General features: G+C 36.6%; 2 protein-coding genes and 1 non-coding gene across 3 annotated transcripts in view; all 3 read right to left on the bottom strand.

Moving 5' to 3' along the window:
* Positions 1-3,692: 3,692 nt before the first annotated feature.
* Positions 3,693-23,122, bottom strand: part of KIF5B (kinesin family member 5B) — a 45,689-nt gene continuing 26,259 nt past the window's right edge. Inside the window, exons 14-26 of the mRNA XM_004702284.2 lie at positions 21,193-21,399; positions 19,442-19,585; positions 17,089-17,277; positions 16,493-16,610; positions 16,145-16,206; positions 15,928-16,037; positions 14,320-14,421; positions 13,229-13,289; positions 13,031-13,102; positions 12,766-12,870; positions 11,482-11,698; positions 10,739-10,889; positions 3,693-6,139 (exon numbers count right to left, since the gene is read on the bottom strand). Of these exons, the coding sequence (XP_004702341.1) occupies positions 10,759-10,889; positions 11,482-11,698; positions 12,766-12,870; positions 13,031-13,102; positions 13,229-13,289; positions 14,320-14,421; positions 15,928-16,037; positions 16,145-16,206; positions 16,493-16,610; positions 17,089-17,277; positions 19,442-19,585; positions 21,193-21,399 (1,518 nt within the window). The 3' untranslated portion in view covers positions 3,693-6,139; positions 10,739-10,758. The remainder of the gene's footprint in view (positions 6,140-10,738; positions 10,890-11,481; positions 11,699-12,765; positions 12,871-13,030; positions 13,103-13,228; positions 13,290-14,319; positions 14,422-15,927; positions 16,038-16,144; positions 16,207-16,492; positions 16,611-17,088; positions 17,278-19,441; positions 19,586-21,192; positions 21,400-23,122) is intronic.
* On the bottom strand, positions 7,134-7,645 carry LOC115869524 (translation machinery-associated protein 7). The gene has a single exon (XM_030885530.2). The coding sequence runs from the start codon at positions 7,395-7,397 to the stop codon at positions 7,158-7,160; it is 240 nt and encodes a 79-aa protein (XP_030741390.2). The 5' UTR covers positions 7,398-7,645; the 3' UTR covers positions 7,134-7,157.
* Positions 9,743-9,876, bottom strand: LOC115869587. The gene has a single exon (XR_004046258.1). It is a non-coding gene; the product is annotated as a small nucleolar RNA SNORA9 (small nucleolar RNA).

Here is a 23,122-nt window from a genome sequence, read left to right as displayed (position 1 = left end):
GGCAGGACCATGGTGGAGCTGGAATATACTGTCCAGAATCTTCAAGAAAGGTCTCATTATCCAGTGGTCAGCTTTTTCAGGTTTTGCCTACGTTTCACATCATCCCAGGGGTATGCTCTTCTAGGGTAAGCTCACATCAGATGGCTGATCAAGGCATGAGTATCAAGACATTACAGCTGGGATCACTCTAAAGGGCTATATACTCTGCCAGAATTCCCTGGGAAGTCAGTCAGTCATGGCTCTGTAAAAGCCTGTGCATTGTTGTTCAACTTCCTGGGTGTTATCCCACTTTCTCCTCCCCTCGTTCACAGATATTGACCCATAATAAATATACAGTACTCTAAATGCTTACTTCCAGAAAACATAAGCTGCTATCAAAATGGAAGGATAACCAAACTATTAATAGAGTTTTACTTTTGAGAGAGAGGTATCAAATTGGAATGGGATGTAGAAATCAAGGAAAGCTGTTTGTAATACGTGTACAAGCGTTAATGGCCACAATATGCTCTGCGATGTCGCGCAAATGTCTCAACAGCATTCACTAGTTCTCCACCTTAGTATAAATGACCTTTTGTTTCACTTCAAAATTGACACTTCCCCTTTGCCTCTTGCTATTAGGAGCACTGGTTTTGCTGCATTTAGAAAGAAAATTAAAGAGAGAATGCTACGGCACTCAAGATGTACAACATACAAGACTGAATGCTGCTGCTGTCATACAATAAACTTTTTATTGTTAGTAAGGAAAGTTCACATTAAAATAACGAGTTCACATTAAAATGATAGAAACTAGTGCAGTACATACATAAAGCCAGTAACATAGGTGTTTATTATGACTATCAAGGCATAAATGTATTATAGGTTATATATGTACTGTACCATTATATGCCAAGAACAATGACTTTGAGACATGAGATTCAAGTGTTACGTGTGGGAAGCTGCTGCACTCACTGTCGGACTCCATTTGCTATGTTTTGTTCTCTCAATTCCTGACCTCTACGCTGAAGGACCACAAATGTGTATGTAGTCTGACATTGCTCCAATGGGGGTTGTGTGGTACATGACTGTACACAACACAGATGGAAGCAAATGTATCACAATGTTTAGAGCACTGCTAAGTGGTGGGAATGAGCTACCTAGTTCTTTCCAAATGTCTTGACAATTTCTTAAAGTTTTAAAAAATAGACGAAGAAATAAATTTACCTCTTTATTTAAAATGAAATGAGGTACTGCGTGGTCTTTGCCCAGAGATGTCAAATTCTGTTGGTTGCACCAACTAGACCTAGAACTAAACACAACACAGAGATTCTGATGCATCTTATGATTTGGAATTTTCATTTCCATTATCATTGTCTCAAAAATGGTAAGCCCCACCCCCCAGTTCTCAGTTGCAGTTAGCTTGTTTTAAATAGGATTATGAAATTCTCTGGCATATCTTATAGCTAATGATGTATTAAGATCCAATCTTCCTAGTTTGTCTACTTGTAACTGTGTAAAACTTTTAGTAAGTTTTACTTGATTACCTCCTTTATTTCAATGATCCCCACTCTACTACTTTTAATTGTTGGGGGAGGGGGCACCCAGAATCCCTCTATTACCATTTAAACTTCTCCAGGAAAGGAAAGGAAGAAAATGTTTTGGAGCCTCTTAGAGCACATCAAACCAAGACCCAACCAAAAACTCTAACTCACTGCACTGAGCTGATTCTGACTCATAGCCACCCTTATATACGGGTTGTGAGACTGTCAATTTTTACAGGAGCAGAGAACCTCATCTTTCTCCTGTGGAGCAGCTGGTGGGTTTGAACCACCAACCTTGTGGTTAACAGACCAACACTTATCTGACAGCACCACCAGGGACCAAATTTGGGGTGGAGAAATGGGCCTACCACACAACTGGTGTGGTTGTTATGCAGCACTGAGGCCACCTGAGTTGCACTAAAGTTTTAGTTCTTCCTACTGATTTTTCTCATTTTTCACTGTAAGAGAGATCCAATGGAATCTAGATACTACTCTTTGGGCAGTTCAGTTGATTTCAACAAAATACCTTATTTTAAACTTGCAAACAAAAAGTACCAAGCATTTAACTCATCTTTCCTTAAAAAAATAAATAAATAAATCGCAGGGTGATGAAACAGTAGGCATGGAAATTTCATTACATAGAAATACTGCAACTAATCAGTTGGTAAGGTTATCATCATTCTGTAGCCCCTAATATATTGCTGATCTAGGCATTGACCATTAGGTTTGCTAACGTACGAGACAAACAGACATTAAGTGCCACCTGATAGACTGTCACACCGATGAAGTCATCTGTCCCTTAGTGACACAAATGGTGATGCACTCAACTAACTCACCCAGAGGTGTCTCTGAAAAACAAGCCAAACAGAAAGTCCATTCTGACTCCTAGGGACCCTATGTGGGAGACTAGTCGGTATAATGGTAGGTTTGAACCACTCACCTTACTGCTACCAGACACAACTACTGAAAATATTATGGGGTTTCTGAAATCAATGGGGCTGCCCTAGGTTGGAATCAGCACAAACAGCAACTAGGTTTTAAGTGGCAGGCCACTACCTTCTCCCCCAAAACAAAGTTATCTGATCAAGTCTGTGGATCCAAAACAATTTACAGGGAATATAAAAGGCAGAGAGGGCTATTGTAATCAAAGGGATCTGAAGAGCAAAAACGGGGTAACTGTGTAACACAAATAACCTGTTTCTTTGGTAAGTTAATTGCAAGGTAAAGAATTTATTGCAAGATGTAAACTTTTAATGGGATTTAATTTCAAATACTTGAGTACATTCATTTTTAGATGTGATCATGGTTTTTCTTCTCCATTTCAGTTCTCAGAGGTTTCTACTAGCACTGCTAACTGAAAGGTTGGTGGTGCAAACTCACCCAGAGGTGCCTCCAAAGAAAGGCCTGGTGATTTCATGGTCACTGCCTTGACAATCAAATGGAGCTCTGTTGAGCACTACCCATTGCCACCATGGGATCTAAGAGGACTCCCTGGGTGGCACAAATAGGTCAGCACTCAATTATTAACTGTAAGGCTGGCAGCTGGAACTCACTGAGGAAACCCTGGGACAATGTGTCCAAAGAGCCCATGAAGGCAGTTCTACTTTGCACACAGGGTGCCATGCATCAGTCAACTCAATAGCATTGTTTTATACATTTAGATCTTAAAATGTTCAATTAATTATTAATAAAAGCATATTAAATCTGGACTGCTTAAAAATAAATTAAGAGCAGCTATAAGTGGATATTTAATCAAGCTAAGGAGAAGTACCTGGAGTTTCACAATTTATTCTATTTTTTATGTATGGCTAAAATGTCGCATAGTAAATAATTTTGAGAGAGAAACCAAAAAAGAGTAATCACTTCAATTCTGGAACAATCTCTCTTCAGTTATTCTCCAGCTAGATTTGAATAACCAGTGAGGAAGCATTTGAAAAATAAACTTGAAGAGAACTTGTGGACTATTCTTAAGTAACGTAGAGGTCAGACATATATTTTCATTTCTAGCTCTTAATTCTTCAACCTATCTATTTAATACCTGCTGTCCAAAGAGATGATACATTCAGAAACAAAATGTACAGAATTGTATTACAACAGTCACTCTTCTGTCAAGGCAGCCTTGAAACAAATCCAACCTAATACTTCATTAAATACGTTTTAAGAAAAGTCATTACATTCAAAAAATTTTTTCTTTTTTATTGAAACACAAAACACATTTACAGCATGCAGGTTAACTTAAAATTATATGGCGTCTTCCCCAAACCAATGTTTTTTAATGTATCGTCAAGCCCTGAAAGTAACCGGCATGTTCCACAGGTAGACTCAGACTCTATCATTTCATGTCAAATCGAGAGTTATGCACAGTAGTTAGCATTCTTAAGTTAGGCAAATAATTTAACTGATCACCATGAATAAATATTACTTTTATTTCATCTGGTTTCTCTACTGAATCATTTATCAATAGTAATTCAGAGGACCGTAAAGATATCCAGTCAAAAAAAGAAAGATACTGAAAACTATAGTATCCCTGTTGTATATGATCAGAAATGTTCATTTCTAAGAGTAAGTGTTCCATTTACTGACTACCATCACACGAAGACAGCACAGCTCCATGAAAGCAAGTTTATGAGTGTCATGATATACTTGGTAACAGGTTTGAAATGAGAAACAGAAAAATAAGCATAATGATATTAAAATAAAAGAAGGTATATTCTGAACCACATTCTAGTTACGACTTCTTGTTACACAGCACCAATATCCGTGACGCAGTCATACTACTTACAGGAGTAAAACTACCATATGTAGACAAAAGAAGAAAGAAAAGTTCTGCTTCATTTTATGAATATTGCCAAAAAAGTAAGTTTTCACTTGAAAATAAAGTTGTCTGTGTGAATGCAACCAGATGTTTCTCCATTTAGAAAATTATCTTTCGTGCACTGTAGCACTTTTGGTTGTTGTTAACCACATTACTTCTATCTTACTGTACCAAGGTTCGTCTCAATTTTTGGAGTGTTTATTGTGATCAGTACTAAAAGCAACACAATCATTTTAAAGGCTGCAGAATACAACAGCAAGGATTTCTAACTGTTAAAAAAATAAATAAATTTATCTTTTAAATCCAAATTATTATAAAAGTGGAAATTACAACAGTTAAGGAAATAGAAAAATAAGCCAATTATGATCTCAGTCTTCTGACTATGGCTCCAAATTTAATACAAATATCTGTGTATAAAACTTTTCCAAAAAGTTAATCCTGCCAGCCAGATCTTAACACAGAACTTTAAAAGTTTCGCTACTGATCGAAGAACCTTAAATCCCCACCTTGTAATTTTTGCTAATATAGTTAGTCACTCTGACTGATGAAGGAAATATTGAAATATTTTCTCTATTACTTTTATAACTTCCTAAAATAAACTGATGATTAAATCACAATGTGGCTAAAAGAGGTACATAGTTCTAATTACATAATTATGGGCTTTAGGAGGAAAAACCCCCCAACTAATAAGGACCATGACCTGCAAACAGTTGACTGTCTTGAGCTTAAAAGAGAAATTATAGTGAATGACTTAATGTAATAGTTTAAAAGCACAATGGGGACTTCAGACCAAAAGCCTGAAGTTAAAGTCTGTGTTAAAAATACCTGCGTATTCACCATATATTTGTGCTGTTTATTTACATTTTCCCTCAATTTCCATAGGCTACAGATGTAGCTCATTATGGTATTAACATAAAATTATGTTTAATTCTATACCCTCACTATTTCAATACATTTAAGATGATAATTGAATTACCTGTCCAATTATAATTAGCTAGCTGCCTCACCGAAATGAAGTAGGGTATTTTGAGTCCATCAGCCAGATAAAAGTTATCGAATCAGGGAGAAATAGAACTCCTTTATACTCTCTTCTTGAACTTAAGATTTGCTTTGGATATTGTAAAATATTTCTGCTCAATATTAAGTTGGCAACAGGCATTTTATGGGATAACAATTAAGTAGCCTTATTCCCTCTCAACGGCCTACTTAAGCTAGGCTTTAGTGCTCAGTCATTTTCAGAAAGAAGGTCTGCGATGATGCATATTAAACCTAGTTATTTCAAGGAATTAAAAATATAGTACTGACCTGGTGTATTTCATGGGCATGTAGTGTTGCTAGTAGTAAAATTTAAGACATCTAATGTATACATTCTACTTTCCCTAAAACAAGGAAGATGTTTTAATAAGAGAAGAACAGGCAGCAGTAGCAGCTGGGTTATTTAAACCGAGATTTAAAAATGAACCTAACACATGCACAAAAACAGATTCCTATACGGTAGTTAGCTTGGCACAGTGAAGACTAAATTTAAGACATGAAAGACAAACTGTGTAATAAATAGGGCCACAGTTGTAAACTGCCATCTGTTTTCTCTCCTAAGACGCCAAAATTGCACTCTGGTTGTGCTGGGAAGCAGCGGAGTTTACAAGAAGAGTGAGTAGGAAAGAGCTGTACAGGCCAAGGACCATTTATACATATAAAAAACATCAACAACAAAAGATAACTTGACAGTCCCCAGGGGGCAGAGGTTAAAGCCTTTGAATGACTGCTCGATATCATGCCCTCTTCTTTCTTCGATTACTTTCAACAGCTGAAAGTGGAAGAAAACAGACATCTTTTTAGTTATACAAAAAACTCATGGTTTTTCTTTCAGACAATCAGGAAAAATAACTTTAAAAAAAATTATTAAAAGTATAATGTTTTCATCAGTAGTTTCAAGCACTTCCCCCAACACCAAAGACAGCAATATTAAATGACAACACCTTCTTTTATTTCTCCCAGAGATGAAGCTGTGTATCAATCAGCAGGGCAGTATTTAAAAGGAAATCAGTCTTTCAATTGATTATCCTTCCCAATAGAGCTGAGTGGCTGAAGTGTTTTGTTTTAAAAAAGGAAAAACGGCTAATAAAAAAAGGGTCAATGGTGATATTCTTTTTTTTTTTCCTTCAAGCTTTGCCATTTATTTTTATTTTTTTTCCTTCATTAAAAAAAAAATTTAATCATTTTATTAGGGGCTCATACAACTCTTTTTTTTGGGGGGGGGGGCTCATACAACTCTTATCACAATCCATACACACATCAATTGTGTAAAGCGCATTTGTACATTCATTGCCTTCATCATTCTCAAAACATTTTCTCTCCACTTAAGCCCCTGGCATCAGGTCACTTTTCCCCTCCCTCCCCGCTCCCCCCTCCCTCATGAGCCCTTGATAGTTTATAAATTGGTATTTTGTCATATCTTGCCCTGTCTGACGTCTCCCTTCACCCACTTTTTGGTTGTCCGTCCCCCAGGGAGGAGGTCACAACTAGTTCCTTGTAATCGGTTCCCTCTTTCCTACCCACTCTCCCTCTACCCTCCCTGTTTCGCCACTCACACCACTGGTCCTGTAGGGCTCATCCGCCTTGGATTCCCTGTATTTTCAGTTCCTATCTGTAATGGTGACATTCTTTTTTTCCCTTTTTACAAAAGTTTATTCTTAATGTATAGCAGGCTCCAAGACAACACTTCATTCTAACTATAAGTGGCAACAAATGTTCTAGCAGGGAATCCAGATGTTTACACAGGAAAGGAATCAAGGGTCACCATTGCCTCAGCCACCAAGAACAGCTTACTGTTTGCCAGATTTCTTAATTCCACCTGTGGCCAGGGGCCCCTTCCCCACGGCCTTCGCCTTTAGCTCCTCCAGTTTCTTTTGTTCTTCCTTCTGTTTCTGCTTGAAAACCTTATCTTCCTCGTCCATCTCCTTGTTCTGCTTCTTGGGTTGTTTCAGGGGCTTCTTCTTGCCACCTTCGCGGCCCGACATGGCGCCCGCCGCCCCTTCCCCAGACCTGCCACCCAATGGTGACATTCTTAAACCAAGAATCACTAGCTATCAATGTTACATAAATAATACCAGCAAAAAATTGTATGGGAAAGAGGAAGCAGGAATAAACAAATGCAAATGGTAGCAAAATTAATGGTGAGATAAACAACTCCAGTAGCCTTGAGGTAAAACTGCCTAATCAACTTTGCATTTGTTAAAAATCCAACCTGTTCAAAGTATACAAGCTAGGAAACCAGCCCTATGAATCTGGGTACTAAGCGCACCAATGTTATTAATACAATCCCATCCAAATAAACCAAGTGTTTTAAAATGCTTCTCTTCACATTTAAAAAATAATCTAAAAACCCCCCCCCACACACACACACACAAATCAACCCACCGAGTATTTAGTTTTTCAGCAATTTGTCACTTATGTGGAAACGGTCGTCAAACATGGTTGATGCAACAGTTTTAAAAAAAAGCACAACACAAATGCTTTGAACTAGCAATAAATGCCTGTAAACTAATTATACTTGTATAATTTCAGGCACTGAAAACCCATTTGAGCTAAGGTAGCTAACTCCCTCACATGCTAAATTGCTGACATTACACTGGGATTAAAGAAAACTTTTCAGGTGAAACAAAACTATATTTACCAAAGGTCATGGACCATTCTTCCTGCAAATGAGTTCAACGTTTACATCTACCATGTATACTCGAGTATAAGCCGAGTTTTCCAGCACATTTTAAATGTGGTAAAATCAGGTGCCATGGCAGATATTTGAGTCGGCTTATACTCAAGTATATACAGTGTACTTTAATGGAGAGCAATATCCCTAAAGGATCAGCTTTATTATCTATATTGTATATTCTCATGCTTTTACCAGGCCCCTTGCCGCTCCCCCACCCCAAGTTTGCACTTCCTAAGAGATAGAGAAAAGCAGTTTGGACCTCCTGAATACCCACTCCATGCTAAGTAACATATTCATTCTTAAGAACTTTCTATTACGAAAATGGTGCTCAATATGTTCAGACAAGAGAGAGAACTTTACTTGGTATGAAAACGATCTAATATGTCTGCTGATGTGACGCTGCATTAGGCACATATAAGCTACAATAGTCTTATCAAAATATGTTTACTCTGAATCTAGTAGTTACGGATTGAATGTGTCCTGCCAAAATATGTATATTTATAAGCCCTATATTTATACATAGAAAGCCTGGTGGGGTAGTGGCTACATGTTGGGCTGCAATTGCATGGTCGGACGTTTGAAACCACCAGCAGCTCTGTGGGAGAAATACTGGGCTTTCTGCTCCCTTAAATAGTCTCAGGAACCCCGTGGTTCCTGAATCAGGGGGGTCGCTATGAGTCAGCATTGACTCAGTGACAGTGAATTCATTTGTGATATACATAAGAGCTTGCTTGGAAATAGAGGTTTTCGTATGTTGATAAGATCAGAACAGAGTAGCCAGAGTCCAAAACTAAATCATTTCTAAGTGGTGTGTGTCTCACCGAAAGAGCAGACTACACAGAAATAAACAAGAGGGAAGAAAGACGCTACACGAGAAAGGCTAGGAACACAAGGGTACCAAGGTTTGCCAGTATTCGCCAGCACTGATGGCTAGTTTAGATTTTGGGCTACTTATAGGATTCAACCAAATGTAAACATTGGTAGACTGTATTCCAGTTTAGACAAGAGTTGTAAATGACATTTTATTTATTTATTTAAAAAAATCACTATATTGGGGGCTCATACAACTATCACAATCCATCCATCCATTGAGTCAAGCACATTTGAAATGTTACATTTTAAGACACATTAGGTATTTAAGACACAAATCCATAATAGTTTTATGCTAACAAATTTTAGATAAGTCAAAATGCAACTAACTGTTTAAAAAGTAACTTGCTTCTTTTCACTGTATGTCTCTTTTAAATCCTGTATTGTCACAAAAGTTAAATTGTTGGAAATACGAATTCCCAAAAAGTTTTCTCTCCTCAAACGGAAAGCTAGTGCTCTATAAAATGTGAAAGTGAATACAAGCAAGATTAAAACAGTATGTAGTTTGTCAAAAACAATTGACAGTAAATCATTTTATTTAGTCATCTGATTTCTAAAGCACCTACACATCCTGGGATTTCTTCAAAAAACTCAAACTCATTGCTATTATGTAGATACCAACTCACAGCGACATCTGTAGGAAACCCACTGCCCCTGTGGGTTTACAAGACGGTAACTGTTTACAAGAATAGAGAGCCTCATCTTTCTTTGCCAGAGCTGTTGGTGGTTTTGAACTGCTGACCTGGTGGTTATTAGCCCAATACATAACCAATACCCTTACTGGGGCTCTTTCTGGGATTTCTCCTCCACCTCCATCCCCCTTTTCCTGAATGTCTGAAATTTCTATAACCTTGCTCTGTAGATATTGTAAAGCAAGGCCTCAAACCCTTTCAAGCTGCTCTTGCAAGCACTGTAGGAATGCACAGGGTTACTCCAAACCTAGGCACGCTGGAGGCTTGCAATCTGGGATTTCTTAGAGAGTTAAAATCTGAGTTCCTGCCTTAAGATGAAATATCACAAAGCTATTGACTAATTAATCATGTTGTAGAAGAAAATGTTTCAAATGCAACATTTTAAGATTATAACATTAAAAAAAGAGCAAGCTACAAAGTATAATATATATAGTACAATAGTTAAAACATATTACTAGAGCACTTATCAGCAATTTCAATTTTAAAACAAGATGCTTAATTAGTTGTTTTTCTGGGTTTTTCAATTTACTTTGCCTGATGATACTTTCTATTTCGAACACTTGTTAAATCAGAGAAACGAATCATTGAGATGGCAAAAGGTGATTCCTTCACAGTTTTCTTATTTGCTTTTATATTTTGTGATTTTGGAGAAATTTTACATAGCAAATTAGGTTCCCATCGAACAATTTCTGCACTTATTGTATTGTTCAGTAACACGTTATACTTTTCACAAAGTGGGAGCATTCTCAAGATTCCATTTACATCAACTCACGACACCGAATTGTTTAGCAATCCATGATGAAAGACTCCATGCAAACCAATGGTTCAAAAGCCAGATATGGGGGAGGGAGGGGGAAAATGAGCGAACGATATTGAGGGCGAAAGTAGAGGGCAAATGTTTTGAGATTGATGAGGGCAAAAGGTGTACATATGTGCTTGACTCAATGGATGTATGTATGGACTGTGAGAAGAATTGTATGAGCCCTCAATAAAATAATTAAAAAAAAAAGAATGAGGGTAACAAATGTACAAATGTGCTTTATACAATTGATGCATGTATGGATTGTGATGAGTTGTATGAGCCCCCAATAAAATGATTTAAAAAAAAAAAAGCCAGATATAAACTACCAACCTGTGGCCACATGTAAAAGCTTACGCTTGCTTGCTTCCTCCACCACGTACAGCCACTGGCTGGCTGTTCTGTGTAAATGCACCCCCTCCGCGAATTGCACTTGGATGAGTTGGAGAAGCTGCAGGATGTTGCCCAGGTCGAATAGGTTTAGCTATCATGAAAAATAAGAACTAACTTTAAAATAAAGCTTAACACACAATAACAATGACTATCTAGGTCTCTTCTTTTTTTACTCATTGCAAATTCCCAAATCTATTTGTTTTTCTTTGCCTTTTAGTTTCTCACCAAATTCCTCTTTTTCTTTACATTGATTGGTTACATCTTTTCTCCAGGAGCCTACATATTAGTAGCTGCTGTCGAATCAGCTGCTGCCACCTGACTCATGGTGAGTAAAGAGCACATCTCATAGCAGGCCTTTTAATCCTAGAGCTACAGGGTGGGTTCAAACGCTCTAGGTTAGCAGCAGAAAAGCTACGGGCTTGTACAAGCCGGCTCCACAACCCCTCAGCCAGTGTTTCTTCCAAGGCATGAAGTCAGGCTGATGGCATGTTTCTGGTGATTCTCCCTTGCTCTGTACAAGTTCTCCTCTCTCGTTTTGTTTGTTCTCACTCCTATAAATACAGCCATGCCTAGGTTTCTCAATTCTTCTCCATGCCAGCCCATTAAAAATCAATCAGATTATGTTTCCAACCAGGCAGTATTCAAATCAAAGGTTTAAAGGTGTTAATGTTCTACTAACTGACCAATTTGGGCAGAATGTCCTCTTCTGGCCATATTCTTTGACCTCACTGCTTCCTTTATGCGATCTACTTCTTGCTGATAGCGTTTGCGATCACGAGACGCATTTTCTTTGGCTTCTTTCAGTGCTGTCTCCAAAGCCTTCACTCTCTCAGCTGTAGCTCTAAGTCGCTTTTCCAACTTAGGAAGTTCACAGCGAAGATCTGCATTATCACGTACCAACTAAAGGTACATAAAGAAAATTTATCTAGGTTTAACAAGGCGAACTGAAAAAATAGAAACATTTTACCATTTCTCTTTAGAAGGTTACACTACATTTTATAGTAAGGCTTGTTTTCCATTAAGCTAATTGAAGCATAAAACATAACAATATATATTTTTTTCATAAGATTATATCTTATACCTATTTCTCTCTATTTTTCCTCCCTCCTCACTCCGCCCCTCCCCCAGGAACCCTTGATAATTTGTAAATTATTTTGTCATATCTTGCACTGTCCAACGTCTCCCTTCACCCACTTTTCTGTTGTCCCTCCTCCCCCAGGAAGTTATATATAGATCCTTGTAATCGGCTCCCCCTTTCCATCCCATCCTCCCTCCGCACCTATTATTTCTCTTACACATATTAATTTTATTTAATTTGAAGGATGGGAGATGATCGTTTCCCCCTACAACTTGAAGATTAAGTTATTATACTTGTGATAGACCACCAGTTAAGACACTAATCTGGTGTAAAGGAGCACTTTTCATTATTCTAAGTCAAGTAATCATAAACTTAGTTTTTAGTATGTATTAAAGACAAGAGAAATAAAATGTCTTTAACCATACTCTTGTGCAAACAGGCATACAAGACAAAAATATAGAACAATTACATTACGAAACGTTTTTACTAGTAATCTTAATCATACCCTGATAAAAAGTAAGCAGAACCATAGTAAGCACTACTTATTCATTATATATTTCATATTCTGAACACATTTTTGAATTGAACATGAATTGTAAACACATTTTTTAAAAGTTCTATATTAACTACAAAGACTTGCCCCCCCCAAATAAAAAGACTATGAATACAATTTTTAAAATATCAGACTAGAAATACTACAGAAAAAATAAGACAATATGCTTCCATTGCACTTTTATAAGTTTACTCATTAAAAAATAATTCCAAGAGTTGCTAGGGGTTCTAATAGATTAGTAAGAAAAAGGATCAGGGTAAAAAATTCCTTAGCGCTTTAAAAGATTTAAGTATTTACGACCACAAAATTCTGCTGCCATAAAACATCCTTTCTTACCTGTTTGTGCACTTTAGTGAGTTGTTCAAGATTATTTTCAAGAAAGGAGATTTTTTGCTTTTGTGCAGCACTGCCTCCGGTGTCATCAGAATCGATCTCAGCACTCTGAAGAAGAACGCGGGGAAATTTTACAGATCACAAAATCCAAGCGCTGTAACTACATGGCCAATTTTACACCAGTTGTAAAAAGTAATTTTATTTATGAATTACACACAATAAGTGTGAATTTTAGCCAACTACCTACACCTCAGCATTAATATATTACCTTTTTAACTCTGGTGGCCAGGTCCTGAACAAAAAGCTTCCTCAGGTTATGTAAAGTCTGGAGTTCTTTTGCCTTGAATTAAGAATAGCAATTATTTTGAGTATTCAAACTACAATTTAAAATAAGGCAGGGTTGGGAAGGGACGATGCCGATGCATAAAATACCCTCCAATCCTATGTATTTTCAATCTTTTCTTACCACTGTCTCTTCCAAACCCTTCAAGTCTTGTCTCGCTTGTTCTCGTCTGTCTTGCATAACTCTACAGTGAGAGAACATAAATATGTATTTTCAACTTTGATTTCCTAATGTCCGAAAGCCTGAAATCAAATCTTTTTCATCTGGAAGGATCAGTTCTTACATTCAAATCAATGAAGTTGGCAGCTATTAAAAACAGTGCATCTATGTACCTTTCAAAGAAGTTTGCATATGCTTTTTATAATCTCCTTTTAAATGTGTTGTTTACTTTAAATAAATATACCTCCTCATATGGCAAAGGGAGAAGAGAATTGAAAGGTGATAAAATTCAAACAAGGACTGTTATTTTAGATGACGTCACATATAACATGCTCTTTGTCCAAAAGAGTTCTAACTTGGGATTACAGAGAGTATAAATTTTAAAACACTAAAATATTTGATCTATTTTATACTCAAATTATTCAACAAAAATTTTGGCTAATGATTCAAAAGAAACTATCATATAAAATTTACTGATAGTGTGAACATCCCTAATAACAGCCTGCTTATTTGCCAATTGTCTACTGCAAATTTCAGTTATGTAAAAACAATTATAATCATATAAATTTTTTTCTGCTCAGGTTCTAGCTAACTAAATATTACAAATAATCTTGGCAAAAAATAAATAAATAATCTTGATAAATGACACTTAGTAAATGAAAAATGATAAAATGTTCTGTTTAGAAGGCTAAAGCAATCATGTTCTTTATGTAAAAATCAAACGATACAAATTCCATCCACCCTTTTTGGGGGTGGGTGGGAGATAATGCAATCTTTTGAAGTATTCGATACTATGTTTTAGGTATGATGGACCCCTCCCACCCCCTCCCGATGTCACAGGGTAACAAAGAAACAACACACAGGTTGCTAAATGCAAATCTGCATTGTGATCCTCATTGAAATACACCTAGCTCTCACTGCAGCAGTTCAAGATGCCACTGGAAGTTTCTAGGTATAAATCAAACCAATTCAATTTCAGAAAATCACACTTCAGCGAACAGATCCAATAGAAATGTAAGTTTTTACTTTTTAAACTCTAAGTAAGATTTACTCACGTAAGTTCATGTAGTTTCCGGCTCTTTTCCTGATCTGTAGCTTTCAACTTCTCATGCTCTACTCTCAGACGCTCCTGTTCTAACATCATTTTCTGGTTCTGACTGATAAAGGAGAGGGGGGGAAAAATCCCACAATATTAACATCAGAGTTTTTTGAATCTGAGAAATTACTCTGAACTATATGTAGCTATATTAATTAAACCAGATGGAGATTTGCAGGGACAAAACCATCAGCAGCATCTCATAAAAATCTCAAACCAGCTCACCCAAGGCCTCCTCTTACTCTGTCCCACTGATCACTGGGGGAGAGCGAGAACAGAGACTCTGCTACTTAGCAGCTATATGAAGGGGCTTCAAAAATTTTATGGAAAGATTCCATTATCTTTCAGTTCCATTTCTCCCCTCAATTTTTGAAGCCTCTTTGCACAATATTTTTTCAGATTTTGCTTAAGCCATGATTTATTCTTCTATGGCTTTCATCTCTCTACATCCTTTACTATAATCCCATTATGTAAAACCTGTGTCTTGAGCTTATTCATAATTTTGTTTACTTTTCTCTGGGCATACAGTTATGGAAGTAGAAAACAATGTCATGCTATCTAAACAAAGATGACAACTTTTACTTGAAACAAACAACAACAAAAACCCAACCCCCAAATTTTAAATTCACAATTATCAATAACGTTTTTCTGAAAAAAGGATTTCTTTTTAAAAAGACAAAGAAATTACTTGGAAACTGTTCACATCCTGCAATAATGAATTCAAGTTGGGAATCCCCACCTTCGCCCCACGTATACATTTAGATAAAAAAGCTAAGAAAATTGAAAAAAAATTTACTCGGTACTTAAGAAATGAGAAAAACGGGAATGAAAAAAATTCAATTTCAATGCAAAGTATGGATTTCTAATAAGGACATACTTGTGTTGTCCATCAATAACCGGTTACGGTGGACTACTGAACAACATGGGAGAATGGGCTTAAGGGCACTGACTCCCTGCACTCCAAATTCCATGTAAAACTTGGAGCACCACATAAACATAACCACAAATTGTTGACTGGAAGCCTATCAATAATATTAACAGTTGAATACCACACTTCGTATGTTATATGTACTATATAGTCAGCCAACACATAAAAATTGTTTTCAATACGAGATAAAAAGGTACTTTGCAAAAAGCCCAGTTTTCAAGCCCACTGGTATAGCTGGACCTACAACTTCACAAATGTCCTTTTCCTTTTTTACAGTAGTCCTTAAGCTGGATTGATTTATCTTGAAATGGTGGGCAACTGCAGCGGCAAACCTCAGTCTAAGACACTTACCAAGCAATTCAACTTTTCCTTGCACTCTTTTCTGGACTCACTAGTGAACTTTGTACGGTGTTATTCAAGGTTTATGGTATGGCAGTGAACACGAGAACTGCAAGAGACACCCTTCTACTGCGATATGTAAGTTACTGGAGAAACACACTGCTCATGGGCAGATGCTTAACATAACAGTTCAAACCTATGTTGTTCAAGTGTTTTTTCATCTAAATACCAATTTCTCTGAATTGGTTTCTAAGTATCTCTGCTAAAGAGCAAGAGGAAGAACAAGAGCCTAGTACTCACTCTTGAAGATCAGTAATAAGTTTTTCTTTGGCTTCAACCTCATCTCTCAGACTACTGATTTGTTTTTGATGAGTTTCTCGGTGACTTTGGATCTGTTGTTCAACAGCTTGCTAGAATTATTGGGGAAGAACGGGAGGAAGAGTGTTAATGTAGATCAGAGTAGTCAAAATAAGTCATGAAGTAAAGCTGTTAGAATGCACCCTGATGTGACACTTACCTTCACCTCATTTGCAGTTTGAACCTTGTTTAAATGCTCTTTTTCCATTTCATGTACTTTCTCTGTTTGGGTACAGGAAAAAAAAAAAAGAGAGATGAAATTAGCCTTCAAGTTGGAAAGGAAATAAGGCAATCTTCTAAAAGTCTTCTAGGTCTACATATAATATACAACTTCTTAACTGTGAAATTCCAAGTTGATCATTCCCACATTCAGACCCATTTTCACATTAAAATGTATGATTTATTATCGCAAGCTGTTTATATTCCCAGCAATCCCTTTCAGTGTGAATGAGTTTACTATAATTAAAGAATACAAACGTATTTCTTAAAAACAATAAAGAACTCATACCTTGTGCTCGAAGCTGGACTAGTTCTTCACTCAGAGAATCAACAGATTCCTCAAGCTGTCTTTTCTTTTGCTCTACATTTTGAAGGTATTCAGTCAATGATTTGATTTTTGCTTCATGCTTTTAGGGGGAAAAATATACCAGTATGAAGTGGGGGAAGAAACTCCTCATGCACACATTCTGTTGTTAAAGATTACATGTAAGTAGGTTTTTATATTATCTAGACTTAGAATGTTAAAGGGTTCTAAGGCCCAGAAGACTGAAATATGAGATAGTGATTTCCAGCTAGATCACCCCTTTGCTCCTTTCTTAACTCCTATCCCGAAAGGGCCATGTGTTCATTGCCAAGTCTGAACAAATCTGGTTCCTGAAGCCCAAATTCATCATTAGTCACATCTTACCAGCAGAATTTCTACACTTAACACACATTAACAAACATATTTGTTTCACAATTCTTGTGAAGAAACGATCTCCACTAAGCTTTGAATGCTATGACAAAAAAGACAAACCATACAGAAGTTCATGTTTTGGAAAAGTTTCGTAATAAATGTGTAGCATCCATTTAATACATAAAGAAATGCTGTCCGATAACACATACTTGAGAGATACGAAGCTGGCAGGCTGCTAACTCCTTTTCATTTTCTTCCATTTTTTTGTTGCTCTCTGTTTGTGTGCTTTCTAACTGTTTGCAGCGTTTTACCATAGTCTTTACTTCTGATTTCATTTTGCTAATATAGAGTCTTGCAACAGTAAACTCTTCATCTATCATGCCAGTTCCTTCAGGCTGCTGGGAGAAAAGAGTGAAACAAAAACTTCAAGCCAGTAACTTTCACATGCGCTTTTACCATTAGATTCTTTGGGGGAGAGGGGTTATTTACTTATTTCCAGTAAGCATACACAATATAGAGCTTATTTATGCCTTTAGATTTATAAACTTAAAAAAATGTTACATGTCGACAAGTTAAAAAAATTTTTTTTAAAAAACCTAAGTTTAAAGTTTACTGTGTGCATGTAAAGCCAGCTTAAAACTTAACAATAAGAGGATGTGAAGGCTGCAGTGAAAGAACAATTGCTGAGCTCAGCAAGGGAGAGTTATGGTCACTGTATAGTCCCAATTTTCATGTGAAGTACACATCAAAAAACAAGACAGCAGCCAACACCATAGGGAAGAATAACGAAGTCAGAGGACTGAGATTATGACTTAAGAGTCTTACTTACAGAGTAGGAATCAAGAGAGCGGAGTACCAGTGAAAGAATAGACAAATAAGTAAATGGAGCAGAAGAGACCCAAATAAACAGTCAACTGATCTTAGTAGAAGAACAAAGACAATTCAACGGAAAAAAGAAAGTCTTCAGAACTAAAACTCCACCTGCTAATGAATCTAGCTCTAGGCCTTACATTGTTCACCAAACTTCTAAAAGCCAACATAGGAGGAAAATCTAGGTGACCTTAGGATTGGTGATGAGTTTTTCAGATAAAACTCCAGTCAATAATAATTCATGGGGGGAAAAAAGATGGGTACATAGGCCTCACTAGACATTTCTGCTCTCCCAAAGATACTGTTAAAACAATGAAATTATAAGCAGGTTTTTTTGGGGGTGGGGGTGGATGGAAGTTGCAATATATCTGATAAAGGACTTGTAGCCAAAATATACCAAGAATTCTTACATTTTATTAAAAAAAGTATACAGATGGCAAATAATCATCTATGGTAAGATGATCAACACCATGTCAGAAGGAATTACAATTTAAGAGAGATACTACCACATGCTACTGTCTCCAGACCAAACTCAGTGCCATCGAGGTGAGGCGGATTCACAGTGACCCTATAGGGTAAGGTAGAATTGCCCCAGTGAGTTTCCAAAATGGTAATTCTTAACAGGAAGAACAAAATCTCATCTTTCTCCAATGGAAAGGCTGGTGGTTTCAAACTGCTGAGCTCTTGGATTGCAGACCAACTCATAACCAGTATGCCATCAGGCCTCTTTCAACATGCTGGCAGAAGTGCTAAAATCCTAAACACAGATAACACCAAAATCTTGGCAAGGATATGAAGCAACCAAAAAACTCTCATTCACTGCTGGTGGTGGGGATGCAAAATGGTACCACTTTGCCAGGTGATCTAGCAAGTTCTTATAAAGATCGACATGGTTCTAACCATATGATCCATTAGTTGTGCTCTTCAGTAGCTACCCAAATGGGTTAAAAAATTATATTCAACAAAAACAAATGTTTATAGCCATTTTATTCACAACTGTAAAAAACCTGAAAGCAAACAAAGATGTACCAACAGGTAAGTGAATAAACTATGGTATATCCAAAAGAAACAAGCTAGCAAGCCAAGGAAAGTCATGAGGGAACCTTAAAGTCACATTACTAAACAAAACGAAAAAATTGTCTGAAAAGGCTACATGCTGTCTGATTCCACCTCTATGGTTTTCTGAAAAATGTTAAGCTATACAGAATAGTAAAAAGATGAGAGGCTGCCAGTGGTGGGGAGGGGTTGGAAGAAATATAAAGCATGCAGGGGATTTGTTAGGACAGTGAAAGTATTCTATGTACTACAGGAATGGTGGCTACATGACACTATGTATTTGTTAAAATCTATGGAACCGTGCAATATAAAAAACGCATGAAACAAATATAACTACTACCTACTACTGTTCCAATCAGAATATAATGTATGATAATTTACTAACAACATTTTTAAGTATAAAATCTTTTATGTAGTAGAGGACAGAAACAGACGTGCAGTCCAAAACACCTTACTTTTGCTAAGTTTACTTAAGCATCCATTATTCTCTTCCTCTATTTAAAACAGTTAATACCATCTATTACACATGAAAAGAACTTTGTGAAAAATAAAGTTAACAAAAGTATGACTTATGGAAAAAAAAAAGTATGACTTACGTACATATAATTATACTTAATGTTCAGTTATTATGTTTACCTTTACATCATTATTTCCTACAGCAATTCCTATTTCTGCAAGGTCTTTTAATAAAGATGCCATCATCTCTGTTGCTCGTTTTTTCTGGTGGTTTGTCATTTCCTTAAGTTTCTGAAGCTCAGCATCTATACTTGCTAAAGTTACCTAAGACCAAAAAACAAGAGTACAGTTAAATCTGTGACATAAAAACTCAGTTTAGTACTTATAGCCTTGAGACACTTAAAAAATAGATGCAATTTCCAAATGCTGCTATAGTATTGTCTACTTTTGCAAACTGAGTCTTGAGTAATATTTAGAATCAAAATGACAGTTATCTGTACTTTCTTTAAACTCACTCAATAAAAAGAAAACCCAAATGATAATAATTTTATTTGATATGATACGCAATTACTTATGAGCTAGTGATAAAATATCACTTCCTGACTTAAATGACATTAATTACAAATTTAAAGTAATAGCTCTTTTACCAGCAACAAAAAAGTTCCACACTTTTGAAAATTCCAACTCGGCTCATTTTAAAACTACTCATTATATCTCACATCAGATACTGCATTTTAAATGCAGCATACTATCTTCTAGTCGATATCTTTCAGTAAAGACGTTATCATCTTTGGCTTATTTCTTTGTTTCTGAGTATCAATGGAGTGTATGTTCACCCAGTTTAATTTATAAATCTCATAATCTAACAGGTTTAACTTACTAGACATTTCCTCTAACAACAAATAAAAATACTGTCAGCATATGAAAAGATGCTGAATATTAAGGGGTTTAGAGCTTCTATGGCTAGTTTACTGCATGAGGGATTTTAGCTTCACAATCCAGATACAAATGTACCCATTTTAAAGGCTGAAGTCAGTGACCATGTGCAGGGCAATCTGCTCAGAGGCGCAAGAAACTTCTGTTGTTCCTCAAATGAGTAAGTAGGTTTGCTAATAATTTAACTAATCAAGACTTACAAAGATATCTTGATATCCATGGTATTAAATTGCAACTTCAAGTTAACTGGATCCCCGGAGATGAAAAAGGTAAAATGAATTAAAAGCAGGGAATTAAACAAAAAAATTTCAGTGCTGCCTCCTCCCTTTTAGATAGGTGACTGTGGACAGGGAAGTAATTAGTCGACACTGATAAGAGTCCACATCTAGCCCCTGACTTCTAACCACGAAGTTAGCCTTGTGCATTCATGGTGATGTTTAAAGTAGAGCAGTGGTAATCAGTCATACACCACTTTTTGGCATCAACGTCACAGGCTGGCAATTCTTGCCCTATAGCCAATAAGTTAACATCCCCTCCCAACAGATTTCACTATAGTATGTTAGCTAAGGGCTGTTCCAGGTGTTTGGAGTATAATAATAAATGAATTTTAAGCTAATTGAAGTCATATATTTTTGACTACACCAAATAATTCACTTAGAAGACTAGTGGCATTTTCTTATATTTATGCAGTCTTTCATTGTGGTTTGAACAATCATCTAGTAGCTTTACTGAGTAACAAGGAGATTTTGCCCCCTCCTTTTAAAATGAAGAATAGCAAGCATCTTTAAAAATTGTTTCTTAAATGACAAATTGATAGAACTTTAGAAACTAAAACAAAAATCCATATTCTTGTCTCTAAAGTTTCATATACAGGAGCAACTGAAGTTGAAAATCGATCTCACCAGTCTTATGTTTATACAGAGACAAACAATTTAAGTAATTTTCAATTAAAGATACCTATAGTAAAATATCAAGAAAATGAAATTATAGCATACCGATTTCTGATTCAGTTCATCACTAAGCATTTCATATTCCTTAGTTTTATCTTCAACTTCCTGAGACTTCTGGTCGTAATTGACAGCAAGTTCCTCTAAGGCTTGTAAAACTTCTTTTACTTCTTCTTTAGATGCATCATTTTCTGCTTGAAGGCGGTTCAGCTCAGCTTGCATATTATCTTGATCTCTCCTTGTAGATGCTAGAAGCTACATGAAGAATGATACAGCTTTTTTCAACCAAAATAAACAGGTTTCTTTAAAGAGTACCTATTTGTGTTATCATGTGCTAAGCACAAAGGGAATAAAAATGTGGAGTCTACAGAGTGTAGTGGCACTCATTTATTCAGTAGATTCTACGTCTACCATAGTGTATATAGGCACTGTACTCAAACAAATAAAACTCACTGCCATCCAGTTGATCCCAACTCACAGGGAATCTACAGGGCAGGACAGAACTGCACTCAAGGGTTCCCAAGAGTCTAACTCTACAGGAGCCTCATCTTTCTTCTGTGGAGCCACCTAGTGGTTTCACACCACTACTCTTGCAGTTAGTAGTCCAGCCATGTCCCATTATGCTACCTGGGCTCAAGAGACTGTACCAGACACTAGAAAAACAGAAGGGAAGTCAAATAAAGACTGCCTGTAAAGAACCTAGTAGAAGAGAAAAATCCAGTTGCCATCAGGTAGATTCTGACTCTCATAAATACCCTATGTACCAGAGTAAACAAAGAATTTTTAGTTGATTATTTTAATACCAAATCACCAGAGCTTTCTTCCATGGCAACTCTGGTAGATTCAACTCCACCACCCCTACCAGCCTCATGGTCAGCAGTCAAGCACATCAACTATTCGCACCACCCAGGAATTGCAGTAAATGAGTAACATGTACAAATACCTGTGATATAAGATGGAAATAAGAACCATAAATAAGGGATAGAATGTGACAGGTAACATGCTTGTTTGGTTAAGGAAAGGCAGCTATTTCTGGAGGGACAGTATTCATAGAGATGGTAGGAGCATTTAGAAATGTGTGCATGAGTCAATAAAAGGAAGACATGCTAATGGCATTTAGGAGTGGGGACAGGGTGTCCTTTAGTACACACAATAAAACACAACAAGGAACTATCCAACTCAAAATGTCACCAGTACCCTTTTGAAAAACAATGGTTTGAAGTTGAAATAATGAAAAAATGATCTGGCTACGATTAATCTGACTGGCGCCAGAGATCTAATGACTTACTTTTAAAAATTTAAGTTATATGTATTGTTTGGAAGCAAGCAAACAAAAAACAGCAAAACATTCAGGCAACAACTACAAAAATCCTAAATGGCTATGGAATATTCCGCATTGCTAAAAACAGATGAAACCTTGAAAACATCTTATGGTATGAACCAACCTGGAGAACATGATGTAAGTGCAATTAGTTAATCACCAAAGGCCAAATACTGTACGAGACAACCATGATAAGGAAAAAAAGACAAAGGGTTTCCACACCAAAAGGAACAGACTTTGGAGGTTGGAGGGAGGGGTTAAGGAGGAAGCCTAAGGCAGAGGGTATGAACTTGAGTGAAGGGCAAGATAGTCACCCACAAGAAGGAGAATAAGATCAAAGGAAAAGGGGTAGGGTCAGTTCCTGTGGGGTAGCAGATGCTGACAAGTAAATGGTTGAATACAAAAGCCATAATTTAAAATACAAAACCCCCACAGAATTCACAATTGTTTTGAAAAGAAATCCTACATGAGGGGTTTTCCATCATCCCTCTATAATGCCTGGTGAGATGAGGGTTCAAAATAAATGAGAAAAAAGATAACAGTTAAAGAACTAAGATGATAAAAGTAAAGATAGTAGAAATGAGCAAAACAGACTGATATGGTTGGAAAGGGTGAAGAAAAATAATTCGTATTCATGTGATATGTCCACCTGACAAG

Source organism: Echinops telfairi, unplaced genomic scaffold, assembly GCF_000313985.2.
Source record: "Echinops telfairi isolate 266 unplaced genomic scaffold, ASM31398v2 ScPeMD7_31;HRSCAF=116, whole genome shotgun sequence".
In the NCBI taxonomy this organism is placed as follows: domain Eukaryota; kingdom Metazoa; phylum Chordata; class Mammalia; order Afrosoricida; family Tenrecidae; genus Echinops; species Echinops telfairi.
This window is presented reverse-complemented; position numbering and strand designations above follow the sequence as displayed.